The sequence below is a fragment of the Vanellus vanellus genome (assembly GCF_965231255.1).
Source record: "Vanellus vanellus genome assembly, chromosome: 1".
In the NCBI taxonomy this organism is placed as follows: domain Eukaryota; kingdom Metazoa; phylum Chordata; class Aves; order Charadriiformes; family Charadriidae; genus Vanellus; species Vanellus vanellus.
Window position 1 is genome coordinate 126127974 of NC_138905.1, and position 16559 is coordinate 126144532.

The window sequence follows — 16559 nt, forward strand, 5'->3', positions numbered from 1 at the left end:
CAGATTTAGATTTTATATGTACTTAAGATTTAGAGATCAGTGTTCATAGCACAAATTATATTTAACAAAGCCATCTCTATTTTTCTGAGAGCTTTCCAATTACCCAAACTGAAATTCAGGCCTTGAGGCTTGATTTTGTATTTAAGAACAAGAAGGCACCTCACAAAATATTATCAATGTCAACAAATACAACGGAATCAAATTCAGTATGCACTAGACTGTGAGGACATCTGTCCCCCTGTTCTTTCTATGGATGATTAATCCCTGATCTGCTAAATTAACATTCTCACATGAAACTCTGATGGTGAAACTGTTCCTGGCAAAATGGAGGTATATTTTATCATTATTCTTCCAAGTGTGTAATTTGACTATAATATGCTTCTGGCTAAATGCCTATAATTTAAGTCACCATAAATGCTAAAGAAAGCTAACCTGGAGCTGTGAATAAATGGTTCAACTCTGAGCTTTTACCTGTTGATACTGGGAACCAGGTGAATGGGGATACAGTGGGGCATCTTCAGGTGGAGAAGACTCATGTTCATCTGGGGCATCAGGATCATCTGGTTCCTAAAGTTTGAAAAAATATTTAATTTACTTAGGTAAAACTTATTACGATTATTCTATCCAGAACCAATCTTACATGCAAGTGATTGTTTCAGACATGCTTGGAGAAAAATTCCACCCCACAGTGTCACTCATAAGATTGTATTGTACTACATAACAATTCCCACTACAAACATATTATTGGAAAAACAGACCCATTCATAATCTACTTTAAATGGTCAGTTTCAATTCTATACTGCCAATTCTAAGTAACAGATGTCTATAGAAACAGTAATAAAGTGGAAAATTGCACAAGAGTATGTAAACGAAGCAAACAAAACCAAGAATCCATATTTATAAAATGTGTTACCTCTATAATGACCAGAGGCTGTTGCTAAGGTTAATTATCTATAAAAGCACTTTACTCAAATTTTTTACCAGAAGTCAAATTAATTCTTTACCTCCTCTGGGCAGAGTTCACAAGCTTTTGCAAGAGTCATTCTAGCACTGTGTGATCGCTCTAGGAAGTAGCCATTTGATGTTTCATTGCTTTGTATTGGTGGAGACCAATTATTATAGGTGTATTGGGGATTGCCAGTGTATGGTCTACGCTCAAGCTCGTCTCCAAGCCATTCTACTGCCCAGGTCCATTTTCTCTTCAAATCTCCGTTGCTCTGCAGATAGAAAATTAACAACTCAGAATGATCTTCTCTATTCTTCAAAATAAAATATTTTCCCCTTCCTATGTATATCAGCTACCAGAGAACAGACCACAAACACATATACCGCTGTTTAAAAATTCCCTGAAATACCCTTATACCCTTTTGTGCCCAAAGAAAACTTCAAATTTGAAATGAAGTCTGTAGATTTGTAGCTGCATCACAGAATCATGAGTGCAAGTTTAACCAAATTGGTCTCAATCCCATATATATTGACCTTCTGATATAGGAAGGTTCAAATGAATTGTACTTGGAAGTCGTAATTTCATCAAGGCGATGAAAACTGAATGATGGTGGGGATTTTTGGTTTTGGGTTTTTTTTGGTATTTTGTTTGCCCCCTGCCCCCCCAGACTGGGAAAAAAGCAGCAAGAAACAGAATGAAAGGTATCACCTGAAGGATCTGGTAGGCTACAGGACAGTTGCTGAAGAGAGCTACCATGCACTTTATACACTGGTAAGCTCTTTTCTGATAATGATTCTTAGAGCGCTGAATGGTGTCAAATAGTCCATCCCTGTCATCCGGGATTCCCTTAAGTGCATTGTGAATCCTACAAAAAAACAACCAATTCAAAACTTCAAAAGTGTTAAGAGTTTTAGTATTTGAATTAAGGCTTCACTCACAATGTGATTATAAAGGGAATAGCTCATGTTCTGACTTCTGGTCTTAGTAAAGAGTTTTTTTTTAAATCAGAGAACTAATCTGACACATCACATACGTTACTTATAACTTTAGCACATACGGTAATATTTAAAGTCTCTGAATGATATATATTAACAACATGTATGATTAATTCTAATCACAGCAATCAACTTTAACTAGTTAATTTTTGTAACTTATCTTTTAAATCAACTGCATTTACAAAATAGACCTGTTAACCCAATAGGTCCTTACAGAATTGGAATAGTTATATCCTCAACAGAATGGCTGCTTCCATTATAGTTATGCTTCTCAAAGATACATTCTTTCAGATGCAGTTCCTCTGAAGGTGAATGAATGGTACATATTTGTACATGGGGATACGGGATTCGGGTATTCCCTGGAACTAAGCCCCATCTTCTGTGCCTTCTGCTCTCGAGCAAGGAATAGAGGAATTAATTGCCACCCTGAAACTGCAAGAACTGAGAATTCACGTACTTCTGGCTTTGAAAAAAGAGTCAAAGACAGGCTCAGATCCTACACGGACATCTCAAAGAGCTACACTCACTGTAGAAAAACCAAATGCCCTCTTTCCTCACAGCCCTGCCAACAGTCAGCAAATAGATTCCAGGGAGCCAGAAACCTATAGTCCATCTGTAAAGTGATGATGACCTTTACTTCAGCTGATTTAACTTAATGGTACTTGTAACATTATTATCCCATACTTGGCACTTTAACTTGTCAAATCAAGAAAAATTTACAAAAGCAGGTGTGATGCCAAAAAACAGCAGCAGCCATTTGACAGTAAAAGAACAAAAGGAGCACTGAGGGATGCACACTGCTTAAGATCAGATGACGTTTGTTTTCTAAGAGTTAGAACATATTACCATTTACTATGGACAGTTATGCTATTTGGCTTGGTTTTGTTGTTTTGGTTCTTTTTTTTTGGTTGGTTGTTGGTTTTTTTTTGTGTTTTTTTTTTGTGGTTTTTTTTTTTTTATTTTATTTTATTTTAAAGAGAAGACAAAGATCATTAAAATTCTACCATTATCACAGCAAAACCAAGAACAGGACAGAGACCAATACTTCAAGCTACTGCCAGAAGTGGTAGCAAGAAATCAGAGGATGACAGCAGTTGACCACTTAATACCCCTCTGCTGAAGCCTAACACAATTCCAATGAACACTGCTATTCCGAAGGCTGCAATCTTGAATATGAAGTGATGTACGTCTCCAAGTATAGTGAAAGCCATACTGTAACATTCAACCTCCTTTACACCCCATTATTTCAAATATAGTACTATCCCAAACAAGCACTTCCACGATTTATCACCTGTGTTCCCACCCTAAAATATATTATTTTACTTCACATCTACTAACTAAAGTATGCCCATCCTCCAGCATTCTGCGAACTTAAAGACATCCCATGGAAGTATTTGTTTATCAGGAAGAAAATATAAACAAACTATATTATATATGCATTACATATACATATATATACAAGACTGAAAAACCTATGTATAAAGGATATTCTCATTCCCTACCTAAGCTGTAATTCCTACAAAAAAAATGAAGAAATCCCTCCAACTCAGTCTTCATGTTTCAGAGTGTGGCAAGTCAGACCACCATCTCCTCTCAGAGTATCTTCTAAAGTAAGGATTTTATCAGTTGCCTATCCTAAGAGCACAATCTACTTCCACTGTTTTAAGTACATGAGTTCACTCCAACACCGTCACTGCCATATGGCAAGTGTGCTCTTACTCAAAGTATTTTAAATGTCATATGAGACATGGTTGCACATGATTTAGTAAATCTGATAGTACCCATATTCACTTATGAAACAGTGACAGGTAGTTCATTGATTATGTTTATTTTGTGTTACCTCACCTACCACTATATAAAACTTCTGAGGAACTGACTATTGTCTCAGTCAGTATTTGCAATAATTATATTTTTTTAATCTCAATTTTCAAAAGCCTTATTCTGCAGACATATGAAAATTAGGTCTGAAACTGGGTATTTCATATATTGAAGTTAAAATTCTATTGAAATGTGTCCACATAGAGAATAATTAGATCTGAAATATGCTTTTGTCCCAAGTTCACATTTTACCCATGTCTTGGTATCACTACTATGACTGATGTGCTTCTCAGTAATATTGGGCTATAACTGGACCCTCCTGAATGAGACCTTTCAAGAATCAATCTAAGCACCTCACAGTAAATATCGAGTTTAGCCTAAACGGCACATTCTCTTGCATGTGAAAAATCTTGGCTTTATAGGGCTAAATAGCAAATTTCTCAGTAATAAGGAAGGTCAAGGTGAAAAAATGTAATTTGTCTCAAAAACTGAGATAAAAGTAGAAAATCATTGCTTTATTTCTGTATTTTGATTTAATATATATTTAAAGCAAACTTCTTCAAAGGATTAGCAACAGAACCTCTGGGAAAACAAGCTGTACAAAACATAATAATCTTGAATTACAAAAAGACAGGTAAACACTAACCTGTGAGTTTGCCAAGAATCCTCAATTAATAGGATTTGCAGAAGCAGATCCAAGTAAGGTCGAAGCTCGTATGTATATGAATATGCAACCTTAAAAAGTAAAAATGCAGAGAACATAAGAAAGCATTCCTTGAAGCATGCAGATGATATGGTGCAATACAAGAACACAATTAATTTGAAGTGAAATTTAAAGGATATTTCAAGATACAATGAATACATTCTTTAAAAAAAATTGCTGATTGTGTCAGGCTTTTTTGGGGGTTGTGGTTTTGTTGGGTTTTGTTTGTTTGTTTTTTAAATATAGTAGGTTTTGTAAAGGACAATATGTTTCCTCAGGAGTTTCTAACACAATGGATCTGAAGCCCCTAGCATGAAATGCTGAAGATGCTACCTTAAAAAATACCTTTAGAAAAGCAAAATTATGAACAGTGTTTTTCACTGATATTGCTACTTTTAGACAGTACAGTCAAAGGTTATATTCAAAGGTTATTCTAAAATGTGAAATACATGGCTAGCAAAATATCAGTAAATCGATTTTTATTATGATTCTTTCAAGTGCCAAATAAAATGACGTAGAAGAATGTAATGTTTATGTGGAAAAAAAATGGGGGAATATAAAGATGAGCTAACAGAAGTCAGAAATTTCATTTGGAGTGGGAAACTGTGACTAACTATACAGAGGAAAGGAAAAACAGGACAGTCCCAAAGACTCTTTCCTGAATCTGAAGCCAAGTACATTCTACAGACTTGTAAAAAACCACCTTACAAACTTAATCAAAATAAATACAAGGGAGACCTTAGGAAATGATTCTAGCTTTCCATGTAATGTAAGAAGCTCTTTTGCATAATGACAGAAAAGCTGAAGGAAATGCTCCTACAATACATAAAGACCACCTCTGTCTACCTATTTTCCATCCTTAACATAGTGCTCCTAACTCATTAAAGGTAGATTGCTTTCCTAAACTCATAAAAGGACTTAGTACTCCAACACGATGTATAGACCTAAGACTGTAAATATTGACAGAGTATGCTACCTTAAGGAAAGTTTATTTATCAAGCACCTGTTCAGTATTTAATACAACATTCCTATATATAAATATAGAATCTTGCATTATACACATTTATATTGCCATCCTTCTCTGTTTTTATTTTTACCTGCCAAAGTAGTTCACTGAGGACAGTGGAAGAGAACTGAGGATTCTCCCAACAGCAGAAACGAAGCAGCTTGATAGTCTCTTCAGAGTTGCTGCAATCTTCAATAATTTTCTTCACATAACTAGTTCTCACAAACAAAATGTCTGCTACGTTCTGCTGAAGTGCCATTATAGGTTGAGATAAATTAGGATCACCGTAAGGGTTGGCAAGTGGTGGATTACCTAGAACAAACAGTTATTACAGATGAAAAGTTACTGAAATACCTTCATTGTAAACACCACAAAATATAAATTGGTGTAACTCATCAAAAAGTAATAGATAGAGAAGAAAACCCAACCCCTCCCTAACAGTTAATTTTCTTTGAATGCTACTATGTTACGAAATAACTAAGTTTTCTGATTGTGAAGCTTGACACTTGCTGCCTGAGAGAGCTACTTCTTCCTCTCAGCTAAGGTTATGCAGTGACAATCAAAGCTGAACAGCTGGAGACACGTTCATATGCAAGAAGAAGAGAAATTACTGAGAGTTTTCTCAGTGTAATCCTCTTTAACTGCTGAATTTATCTGCTTCACTGCTTGTGTAACACAACCCAAATCTATCATATTTTAGGACACAAGATCTATTTACTTCACTAGGCAATGGGAAAGGGTTCAGAGGAGTATCTGTCAGAAAAGTCCTGTCTGAATCTCTAGAGTGTAGAGAAAAGTAAGAGACTCTTGAAAGACAGAAATTAGTAAGCTTCATTTTGTGCAAGGAAAGACCGTTGATCTGCTCCTGGAGTTTCTAAATTTAGCAGTGTTTTTAGTTGTTGTTTGAAGATGTCCAGAAGACCAAGGGAAAACTTTTCTAGCGTAATATGATGAAGCAAAAAATAACTTTACTCCGCAAATAGTCATTATAATCAGTAGTCAGAGTAATGTACACAAAGTTATTTTTTTTAGTACATTATGAATACAGTGAATATACAATTATTTTTCATAGGTAGATTGTCTTTCAAGTGTCAGCCTCAAATAATGCTCTGGAAACAAAACCAAATCAAAATTGCTAAATGGTTTTGAAGCTTATTATAGCACAGTAAAATTTTCAGTTCATTAATCTTAGTATAGCATATTCTAGCCTACTGACTTTATGCCTAACACATCAAGCCGTAATGAGTTTGCCATTAAATAGCTTCTCTACAGATTCCTAATTAGGTTTTCTAAAATATGCTTAATAGAATGTGTACACATACAGCCTATAAAGTCCACGTAGCCCAATATTCTGTCACCATTTCTCAAAAATAACCGTAAGCTATTCAACTACTGGATATATTAATGATTTATACTGTGGTTGACCAACTTCTAGCTGATTCTTTATCTTTTATAAATTGAAGTGCTGGCTTCCGTTTGTCTTCTTGACTGCGAACAAGCGCCAAATCATTTTCAAGAGCTATCTACAACAATGCAAGACCTCTCTACTGATAAGCAGTATTAGATATTTCAGAGCCTGTTGTAGTGTTTTTCCTGTACAGATTACTTTTGTACTGGTAACATGAAAGTAATCTACTATTTTATTGCCTACTCAGAATCAAAAGATGTTTATGCAACTCTTTATAATGAGCTTAAACTATTTGAAATTTATTACTACTACTACATTTCTAATCAGTTATTTTCCTGTATCTTTAAGGAATAAGCCAAGAAACATAACATACAGAACAGGTTTCTGTCTTGTCCTTTTTAGTATGTTGGTACAGTAAATCAGTTTTGCTTATGACAAAGAGATTGTCTTTAAACAAAAGGAGTTGCTAAACATTGAAGGCAAACATTTTTCCAGCTAATCCAGTTTACACATATTAGCTAAATATGCACAAAAGACATTTACTGATATATTTAACTAAACAAAGCAAAACTTAAAATTCACTATACCATTGATAGAAGACTGCATCCGCGATGACACATTGCAGCAACGGATCAGTTGTGACACAACAGTGTATAGCTTCCCCAGTTCAGCATACTGGTACTTAATCGGAGGACCTGGACCTTCATCCAGAGCCACAAGCATGAAGGTTGCAGGAACATTTAGTTTCAGAAGTTGTGTCTTCTCTGCGACACCTTTATTGGGGCAGGTGTGGAAGAAACAAAAAAAACATCTTGTTTCTGGCACTGACAATACTGTTTTGTTTTGTTTTGTTTTTAAAGAAAAATAACTATTGATTACAAGACTCATAACTCTTTAGTTGCTGGGGTTTATTATAACCATCCTTTATGCTTTCTGAGGAAAAAAAAAATCAAATCAGTAAAGCTGCACAAGAAAATTATGTTCAGCTGAAAAATCACAATGAAGGAGAGTTGTAAATGACTACTTTTCTTAACAGTGCTCATTAGCACTTAAGTAACTGGCATCTGTGCTAATACCAAAGCTTCAGAGAGGTCTTTTGGACAAAGAATTGATCTTTTTATTGTTATGTCCTAGATACATCTATTACAAATTTAAGACATTCCCAACTGTGCCATACTATGCAGTAAGTGTAAATAAGAGTGACAAAATCAATTTAAGGAAAAAAAAAAAAAAAAAAAAAAGAGAAAACCTCCAAAACCAACCAACAACCCGACCAACCAAAAAGTCCAAACATACAGCTAGTTTCACTGCAAGAATACCTTGCACATATTACACAAGTACTTACCAGTAAATTCAATACATTCCTTCTGATCCTGTATTCTGTTTCTCAATTTGGTTAAAATTAATGATTTTTCACATATTTCCAAGTTTTCTCTTATTCTAAAATACAACTGGACCTTACCTACCATCCTTCTGATAAGAAGGAGGAATCCAGATAGCACCTTATTAGAGCTCTTTTATAGTACCTTTTTGATTATGTCAGTTTTGTAGTTACATCCTTTGTAGAAGTGATCTCTTGCTTGCTTTGCTTTGAACAATATATTATCTGACTTCTCAAAACGTCAGATAATTTAGTCTTTTTCACAGAACTTGGGGTGTTGCAGGAATGATGTATTGTTGCTTTTGCTGAATGAACACTCTACATCCATACAGAAGCCTTTAGTTAACAGTAGTAAGACAAGCACAACTGCTTAATATTTCCATGCTTATCTTTGTGGGGTAGATTGTGATAATGATCAGACCCAGGAATACAATTTAGTTACGCTTTCCTGTCTGGCTTCTGAGTGCTTTCCTAGTGAGGGGCTTCAACTGCATTGACTGACTACAAAAAGCTAGTAAAGAAGAAAAGATGTGTTAGAGCAGAACTGCATCTCTCTCCACTGTAATGACATTAAGTCCACTCTGGGGGTCATGACGGAACAGAGAATGCTTTGGTAGACAAAGTGTGTGAAAGCAACATACGTTATAAGTGAAATTAAATTAACACAATTGCCTAGATTAATATTACAGATAGGAAACCAAATTCCTTTCATGGCGGCAGACAATTTTAAAGAGCTTCCAGAACTCTGTGTGTGTGTGTCAATTCCATCTGGAAACTGAAATAAATCCATTTGGCTTGATACACTTGCTTAACACTTTAGCCACGAAGTAATCTAACAGAAACATTTGTAACTTGCCTGCATGAGCCAATAACCAGCAACAGCTGAGCTGCTCAGTATTAAGGGCACTTTGTAACATTTCCAAGGGAACTAGCTTCATAGTACTTCACATAAAAGGATAAAAATATCTTGTATAAGAATAAGAGGGAGAGAGTATTCTTCCACTATGAAAAAAATATCATATCTTGTTTAGAACTTGCCGTAGAGAAAGATGCTTTGTAAGGCTACCACATGTGAAAGACAAGCGGGCCCCAACAGAAGACCTGAATAACTGGGGAAAGTAAGAACATAGGGCTCTATGACAATTCACTAGATATGAACCTGTGACTACCCTCATCAACCTGAAAGTGGAAAAGCAACCCTTTATTCATTTGACTTGCATTTCATTACTCTTAATTGCTCTTCCTCAGGGCAAATATATAAAGCAGCATCAGATTAACCCACCTGAGAAACAGTTTATCCAATCAATCATTAATGGATTTTCAGCACACTGATAATGCTAAGAGAAAGCATGGTAATCAAAAGAAAGCATGTTCATCTCAACGTGAATAGGACTGATCTCAGTTTAACTGCAAAAATGATTTTTGTTTGGAATAGTTACTTTAGATACTATTAGAATTATTTTATTCTATTCTTAGTATACAGGCTAGTGACTTTCTATGCAAAGAATCTACATAATCCAGAATTTAATACAATGTTTTGTATACTTAAAATCTATACTTATTTCTATTTTCGTAATGCTGGATACAATTAAGATCCTGAAGAAAAATAATGATGCTGGAACCGCCACAGCCAATATATCATCACCACAAAACTGATAACAATCTCATCTCAGTTATATTACAGAATGTGTATAAGTCTTAAGTGTAGCACCTGCAAATACAGGTAGTCCTGCTAGTCTTGCATTCAAAGGTGCTAAAAAGAAGTAAAATTCATTTGCAGTCATGCTCAAGCTCTAATTTAATCTTTCATCAGAAAACGTAGTCTTTATGGAAAGAATCACTGTCTCAAGACTGGGAGAACTTTACTTAAGCCTTCTTATAGTGCAAAACCACTGGCTTTTCTTGCCTGTTCATCTTGGGGGAACTGCAATATCTGATAAATTTATAGTGGAATTCCCTGAATCTTGCATTCTTTTACCTCATATGATGTCTATGGTGAAATTATTCTGGCAAGCAATGATATCTGAGAACATATACAGACTGAGCTATTTCCTCAGCCTCCCAAAGAGCCTTTAAAGGGAAGACAGATACAGAATCAGTGTTTTGCATTCATTGTCATGAATTTCAAAGCTGAACCAAAGACATTAACATTGAAAGGGCACAGTTGGAACATAAAGACAAAGCATGACCATCTGTACTGATGTTTCCATAAGGGAGAATCATGCATCTGTCTCTTTTTTGACTTTTATCTTCCTCATGTCTTTAGGCTTAAACCAGTTGACAGTGCTTCTTGGGATTCATGACCTCTGTCCTGCAAAGGAGCCCGGAACGAAACATTATCTCTCCTGCTACATTTTCACCTCCACACCCTCTCAGAATGACACACGCTTATTGCTCCAAGCTTCTCATGTTCATCTTCCAAGGATGGCAGAAAGACTAAAGCCTCCAAACTGGAGGTACACGGATGTTCTAGAGAGCATTTATATGGCATTTAACGATAACAATCTGCCTGAGGATGAAAAACTGGATTCTCCTTGCTGTTACCTGTGTAACTGGTTCATTAATAAAAAACATTTTACTACAGTGTCATCAGTAAAAGTACATGCTTACCTAGATTGGCATACATCACAAACAGATTGAAATACTGCTGCAAGTGGCGCCCATGTTCAGATACTTCCCTTCTTAGAAGATTTAGTACCGCTCTCAGTAAGTGATCGCTTAAACTTAAGTTATCATAAGCCTATAAAAAAAGTTTTAATATTAGTGGTTGAAACTACCAAAACTTCATGTAGGTCATACCTTCTACTATGGCAGAAAACAGAATTAGTTAAAAGGATTCATGCAAGTTCCAAAATGCTAGCAGCTGGTTAATCTTCTGTATCTCACAGAAAATCAGAGAGACACATAGGGAATAAGACTCCCATCGCTAAATACTATAAAACTCCAAGAAATTATGCAAGTATAGAAGCTTTTAATTGAGCTTTTTCTCCAACAGCAGCTAGGCTCAGAAAAGCACATGCAGCTCCACTGTGAACTTCATAGACTAAGACAGACAACCAAATCATCTCTACAAGTGTATTTCAAATACCTCATGAAACAAAAAAACTATCAAAGCATATGTAGCTTTAACTTAATACAAATTATTTTGCTGGATACAGTAATGATAACATTCTGAGAAGGTGAGAAGGTAAGTGGAACTATACAAATAAGAAGTGCCCTACTGTAGACATTAAAAACATGACAAAGCAAAAGCTCAAAAAGGTTAGAGTGTATTAAAATTTAAAAGGTCAAACAAACAAACAAATCGTTCTGACAAGTATTGCTTTTTTTTGGTCAGTTCTATGTGTCTACTGTCACTGTCTACTTCTACACAAAGTTATAATTTTTGACAATTTCAGTGCTGCAGGATACAGGGGAAGAAAACCCAGGGAAATCCCGCATGGTATTTTTTGTTTGGTTTTGGTTCTTGTGGGTTTTTTTTGTTGTTGTTGCTTTTTTAATTGTAAATGAAAACCAAGGGTTCATTCCCTTACACATTATTATAAGCCACTACTTTAATTTTGCAGATTTCACACTTGCAACTCAATTCAAAATTCTCACTACTTAGTCTTCACAGACTTTTACAAATTAAGGGAAACCAAATCCCTCTGACAGCAACTCTCACACAAATTGGTCGCATTAACATGATGTATGTAGTGCAAAATGGACTGTACAGCTTTCCATCCGTGTCAACACGGATGCATCTACTCCGGAATTTACTTTACATTAAATGTTTATAATGAAGAAGTAAGAATAAGTTTCAAAAGCTTTTCATAGAAAATTAAATACCTGACTGGAAGGTCCAGGAGAGGCAAAAGGTGAAGGACATGGTCCATCTTGCAATGAAAAATGTGCAATAAATACTATAAGTTTTGCAAATGCACCCCTCACTTCAGCACTAGGGCATTCCAAAAGATACTCAGAGAAGCGGTTTGAAACATTAAAAAGGACATTGTGTGCAAACCAAAAGCGTACATTCTTGCTGTGACGAAGAAGGATGCATAATGCATCATACCTGAAACAGAAGAGGACACAATTGAGAGATTATGACCAAATGTAGACATTAATGAATTTTGGTAGACATATTCTTTTGCAGAATTTGAAGAAAATATGTGCTAAAGGTAATCCCTAATCATTTTTGCTCACAAAATGCTTAGTCAGGTAAGCTGTAGTTCCTATAATGATACTCTGTTAGTAGCAATCACAAATTAAAAAGATACTTCAACTAAAAAGTTAACATTTAACTGTAGCATTTTACTTCTATCACCCATAACGGCTAAGACAGGATTACGTCCCCTAACTCCCAAACTACTAGTCAATGCAGGTCCCTAAATTGGCAGCCATTATTCTCTCTGTATTGGAACTAGGGGAGAGGGCTAGCAGTGGAGAACGTGTGGGATGGACTTCATGAATTGCATATAACACAGGTAACCAAATATGTAACCTGTCAGGCATTTATGTTCTCATTTACAGATCTAAAAGACTACAAAACCCCAAAGAGTAAAATATCTGTGCCAGAGAGAGTCTTGCGTGACTGTCCTCCTTGCTGCAGCAATATCTGAACTCTTCTTAAAATAAGAGGAGCAACTTAGCTACTCTGAAAGTTGCTATTGGAGGAAAACTTGAGGTACGTATCTGCGAAGCATTACCCAACTACTTACTAGTAGCTGATAAACTACTGGTCACCAAGAACACTAGACTTTCTCTCCAGGTCTACCAGTAGTAACCCACACTCCTCTCCCCGACACAAAATAACATAGCTTAAAGACTAAAATGCTGTAGTGCTATGAATAAGACTGTACTGTGTTATACTACAGATTTGAATTACAGGTCTTGTAGCAACATATGTAAAGCACTCTGCTAACAGGCTCTAAAAGATTATCCACGTTTCAGAAACAGAATACAAATATAAGCTGCATAAATGGGTTGAAAAGAGCTTTGCTTAAAACTACTCAAACCATGAAGAAACCATCTTGAATTAAATTCAGGATATGTAACCTATTAGTTTTGTGCTAGTGATAGATTCTGCTCCTTTATTCTTTTTAAAAGACCGACAAAAAGTAGATTTAAGCTTTGCTTGAATACAAATTTTGAAGCTGTTCAGCTCAGCAGCTTATTTTAACATTCAGTTTCTTTCCAGTATTTTCTGTTCAAACTTTCCCCCCTTTTCACGTGCACCTTGACCATGTATTTGGGGGACAGTCAAAAATGGGATAGATCACTAACACCCTTAATTGTCGTATGTTTATAACTGGGATCTTTTAACAGACATCGAATTTCCAAAACTGTAATTGTTTTTAAAAGACAAGATACCAATCACTAGCAGGGCCACGGACTATTTTCTTTGTATGAAATCCTGTGGTGAAGAGAAATCTAGCAGCAAGCTGAATACTAATCATAGTTATTTCTTCTGCTTCAGGCAACAGATGATCTTGTCCTAAAGAAAAATCAAAATACTCACATGTAGACAAAGTAAAAGCAATTTACTTCTAATAATTTAACTGACTCCAGATTACTGTTTTGTCTGACATTGTGTTCCAATTTTAACGGGAAACTTGATCAAAACAGCCCCTAGCTTCTGTAATATATCATTTGAAAATGCAAGCTTTAAGACAGTAACAAGTACCTTGAGGCTAATGTATGTCTGGTTTCTAGAAATTCAGCATCTCGCCTTTGAGAACTGTCTTCAGCAGAGCAGTCCACAAACTTAAGTATTTTACCATGACTTAGTACACAAGCTGAATAATAGTTGATAGTTTATCAAAGTATTTTTTGCTAAATATTCTAAGCATGTTATCACCGATGAACAACTCAACAGATGTTCAACTGCAGAAATCCAGAAAGACTGAGTATTCAAAGCAGAATGCACAAAATTTTCACTGGCTAGACAAATTCTTGAAAACACAAATCAAAATTCTTCTTGCAAGAAATTAATCCATAATTACTGCACTAACATACTAACCTGGAGGAGGATTTAAGTAGACACTATTACAAGTAAGCAACTTCTTTATGAACTGGAAATATTCTAGGCTGTACTGCATACGATTATGCATAAACTGCACATTCTGCTTCCGTACACTTCGTTCAATGGCTGATGGCATTTTAATCTGATGGGGTTTAGTGGTGATTGCGAGTTCTGAAATATATTTTATCAGTTCATTGTCTTTGTCTATTGTGTCCATGCGTTCATAAAAAAGAATATAAGCGTTCCACCACCTCTTCTGGCGTCTGTAGGACATACGCTTCATCATATGATCAAACACTTCTCCCATGTATTCTCCACCAAAACACTGGTTTTTCATTTCTTCATCATCATCCATTTTACACTCTGTCACATCTCCATCATCAAATTTATACCACCGATTTTTCTCACCATCTCCACCATTCCTCTGGATAATATAAGAGTAATAGTGTCCACCACTGGCCTGGCCACTGTGTACAAGAACACCAACAAGCCTGTATTTCGTGCTCCCAGAGTGTTCATTTTCTGACTGTTCGTTTTGTATTATCTGATTTTCAGGATTTACATCATCTCCTTCCAATTTAGCTACGCCTGCCACTGTGTAAGGCTCCATGTCCAGCTCTCGTGGAAATTCAAAATAATCATTGAACTTGATTGCACATTCCCTTTCCCAGTCATAATCAAATCGTTTCAACTGGATTGCAAGAACTGGAGGCAACTTCTTAATCAACAAGCGTTTCACTGTATCAACCTAAAAAAGGACATGAACAGTTACCAGGTCTTAAGTTTTCATTCATATACTCTTACCAACAATCAAATTAGGTAATTAAAGAGTAACTTTTTTCCCCTGAACATGAACTAAGACTGAACTTAGCATGGCTACCACACCACAGTTGTACACAAATTTAATACGTAAGGAATCATTACCTTTTTGTTGCATTTTTCACAATGATATGCATTTGCACCTTCCAATAAATCTCCTTTGACGTACTGTTCCAAAGAATCAAGAAGGTTTTGGTGATTTCTTATATCTACATTCAGAGTTGTGAAGGATTCCTCACATTCGTACCTACCAATGAACAGACAGATGTAAGAGCAAGGTAGAAACGTGTTCAACTTTCATGTTTTACAGGTGCTACACAGCACCTTCCTGCAACAGTTTTATTCAGCATTTGATGTCAACTTCTGGCAAAAGGAGTTAAGCAGTAAAAAAAAAAAAGAACTGAACTCTTTACGAAGATCACAGGAATTACTTTTATGTTTCAAGTTCACTGGAAAGATCACAGAAGTTGAATCTTTTAGCACGTCATGTTTTTAAAGCAGCTAAAGTAGCATGACAGACTCTTGGCTAACTTAAGCTAGTAGAGAAGAACAGATAGCACAGTAGAGTACTTTCTCCATTGCTGAACTTTAGTGTCAGGAATTAGACTGATAAACACAAATATTGTCTTTAAATATGATACAACAGATCAAAACAGATTAAAAAAAAAGCTTTTTTATTTTTCTATCTGAAAAAAAACCTGAATAGCTGTCTTCATAAAATCACTCTGCATATTTATGACTGGCTTTGACTTACTGTGTTCTGCTATAACCTCCAAACAAATTCCTAGCAATGAACTAGCAATGCTTTAGAGACAACCAGTTAAGACATCTTGGAAACAATTTTTTTTTTTTTTTTTTTAAAGAGAAAGAAGCAATGAATGAATTTTAAAAAGTTGCATCTATTCCAACATAATCCTGCAGGGCTTGTTTCTCTGATATGCAATCAAGCATACACAGCGCTTTATAACAATGAATAAAATAATATTTAGAAACACTTCAACCAAAACAGTAATATTCATTCATCTATTAAGTAACTTACAAATTTAGAAAGGCTCTTAATCTGTCACACCCATATCCAACAGTTTAGTTTATCATCAATATATTTTTTCCTCCCTAAACTACAATCAGGGTAACATTTTCATTAAGAAGAACAATTATGAAAATCCAGCAGAGTTCCAATTCAGGATACTATATAATATCAGAAATGAATGGTAAATCATGTTGCTTCACATCTGAATCTTCCATTTAATTACCCATTGAATATAAAATAAAATCAGTGCTTTGATTTTATCTTGCAATATTTCAACTTACACCTGGTCATACATTTTAACCCATGAAACTTAAGATGTTCCACTCATAAATTCTTCTAATCCACACATGAGCTCAACTGAAGTTGAAAGATTACCACAATAAAATCAGTTTGTATCAGTGTTTTTTCCTGTGTTTTAATTGCTAATTGAAGAATAAGACTAAATGATC

The 16559-nt window shown here is 35.4% G+C and overlaps 1 protein-coding gene across 1 annotated transcript in view; it reads right to left on the reverse strand.

Annotated features, from left to right (window-relative positions):
* USP9X (ubiquitin specific peptidase 9 X-linked) overlaps positions 1-16559 on the reverse strand; it is an 83885-nt gene that overhangs the window by 2581 nt on the left and 64745 nt on the right. Inside the window, exons 33-43 of the mRNA XM_082494525.1 lie at positions 15186-15327; positions 14259-15009; positions 13610-13733; positions 12086-12311; positions 10868-10997; positions 7464-7649; positions 5560-5780; positions 4406-4494; positions 1655-1811; positions 1005-1217; positions 472-567 (exon numbers count right to left, since the gene is read on the reverse strand). Of these exons, the coding sequence (XP_082350651.1) occupies positions 472-567; positions 1005-1217; positions 1655-1811; positions 4406-4494; positions 5560-5780; positions 7464-7649; positions 10868-10997; positions 12086-12311; positions 13610-13733; positions 14259-15009; positions 15186-15327 (2335 nt within the window). The remainder of the gene's footprint in view (positions 1-471; positions 568-1004; positions 1218-1654; positions 1812-4405; positions 4495-5559; positions 5781-7463; positions 7650-10867; positions 10998-12085; positions 12312-13609; positions 13734-14258; positions 15010-15185; positions 15328-16559) is intronic.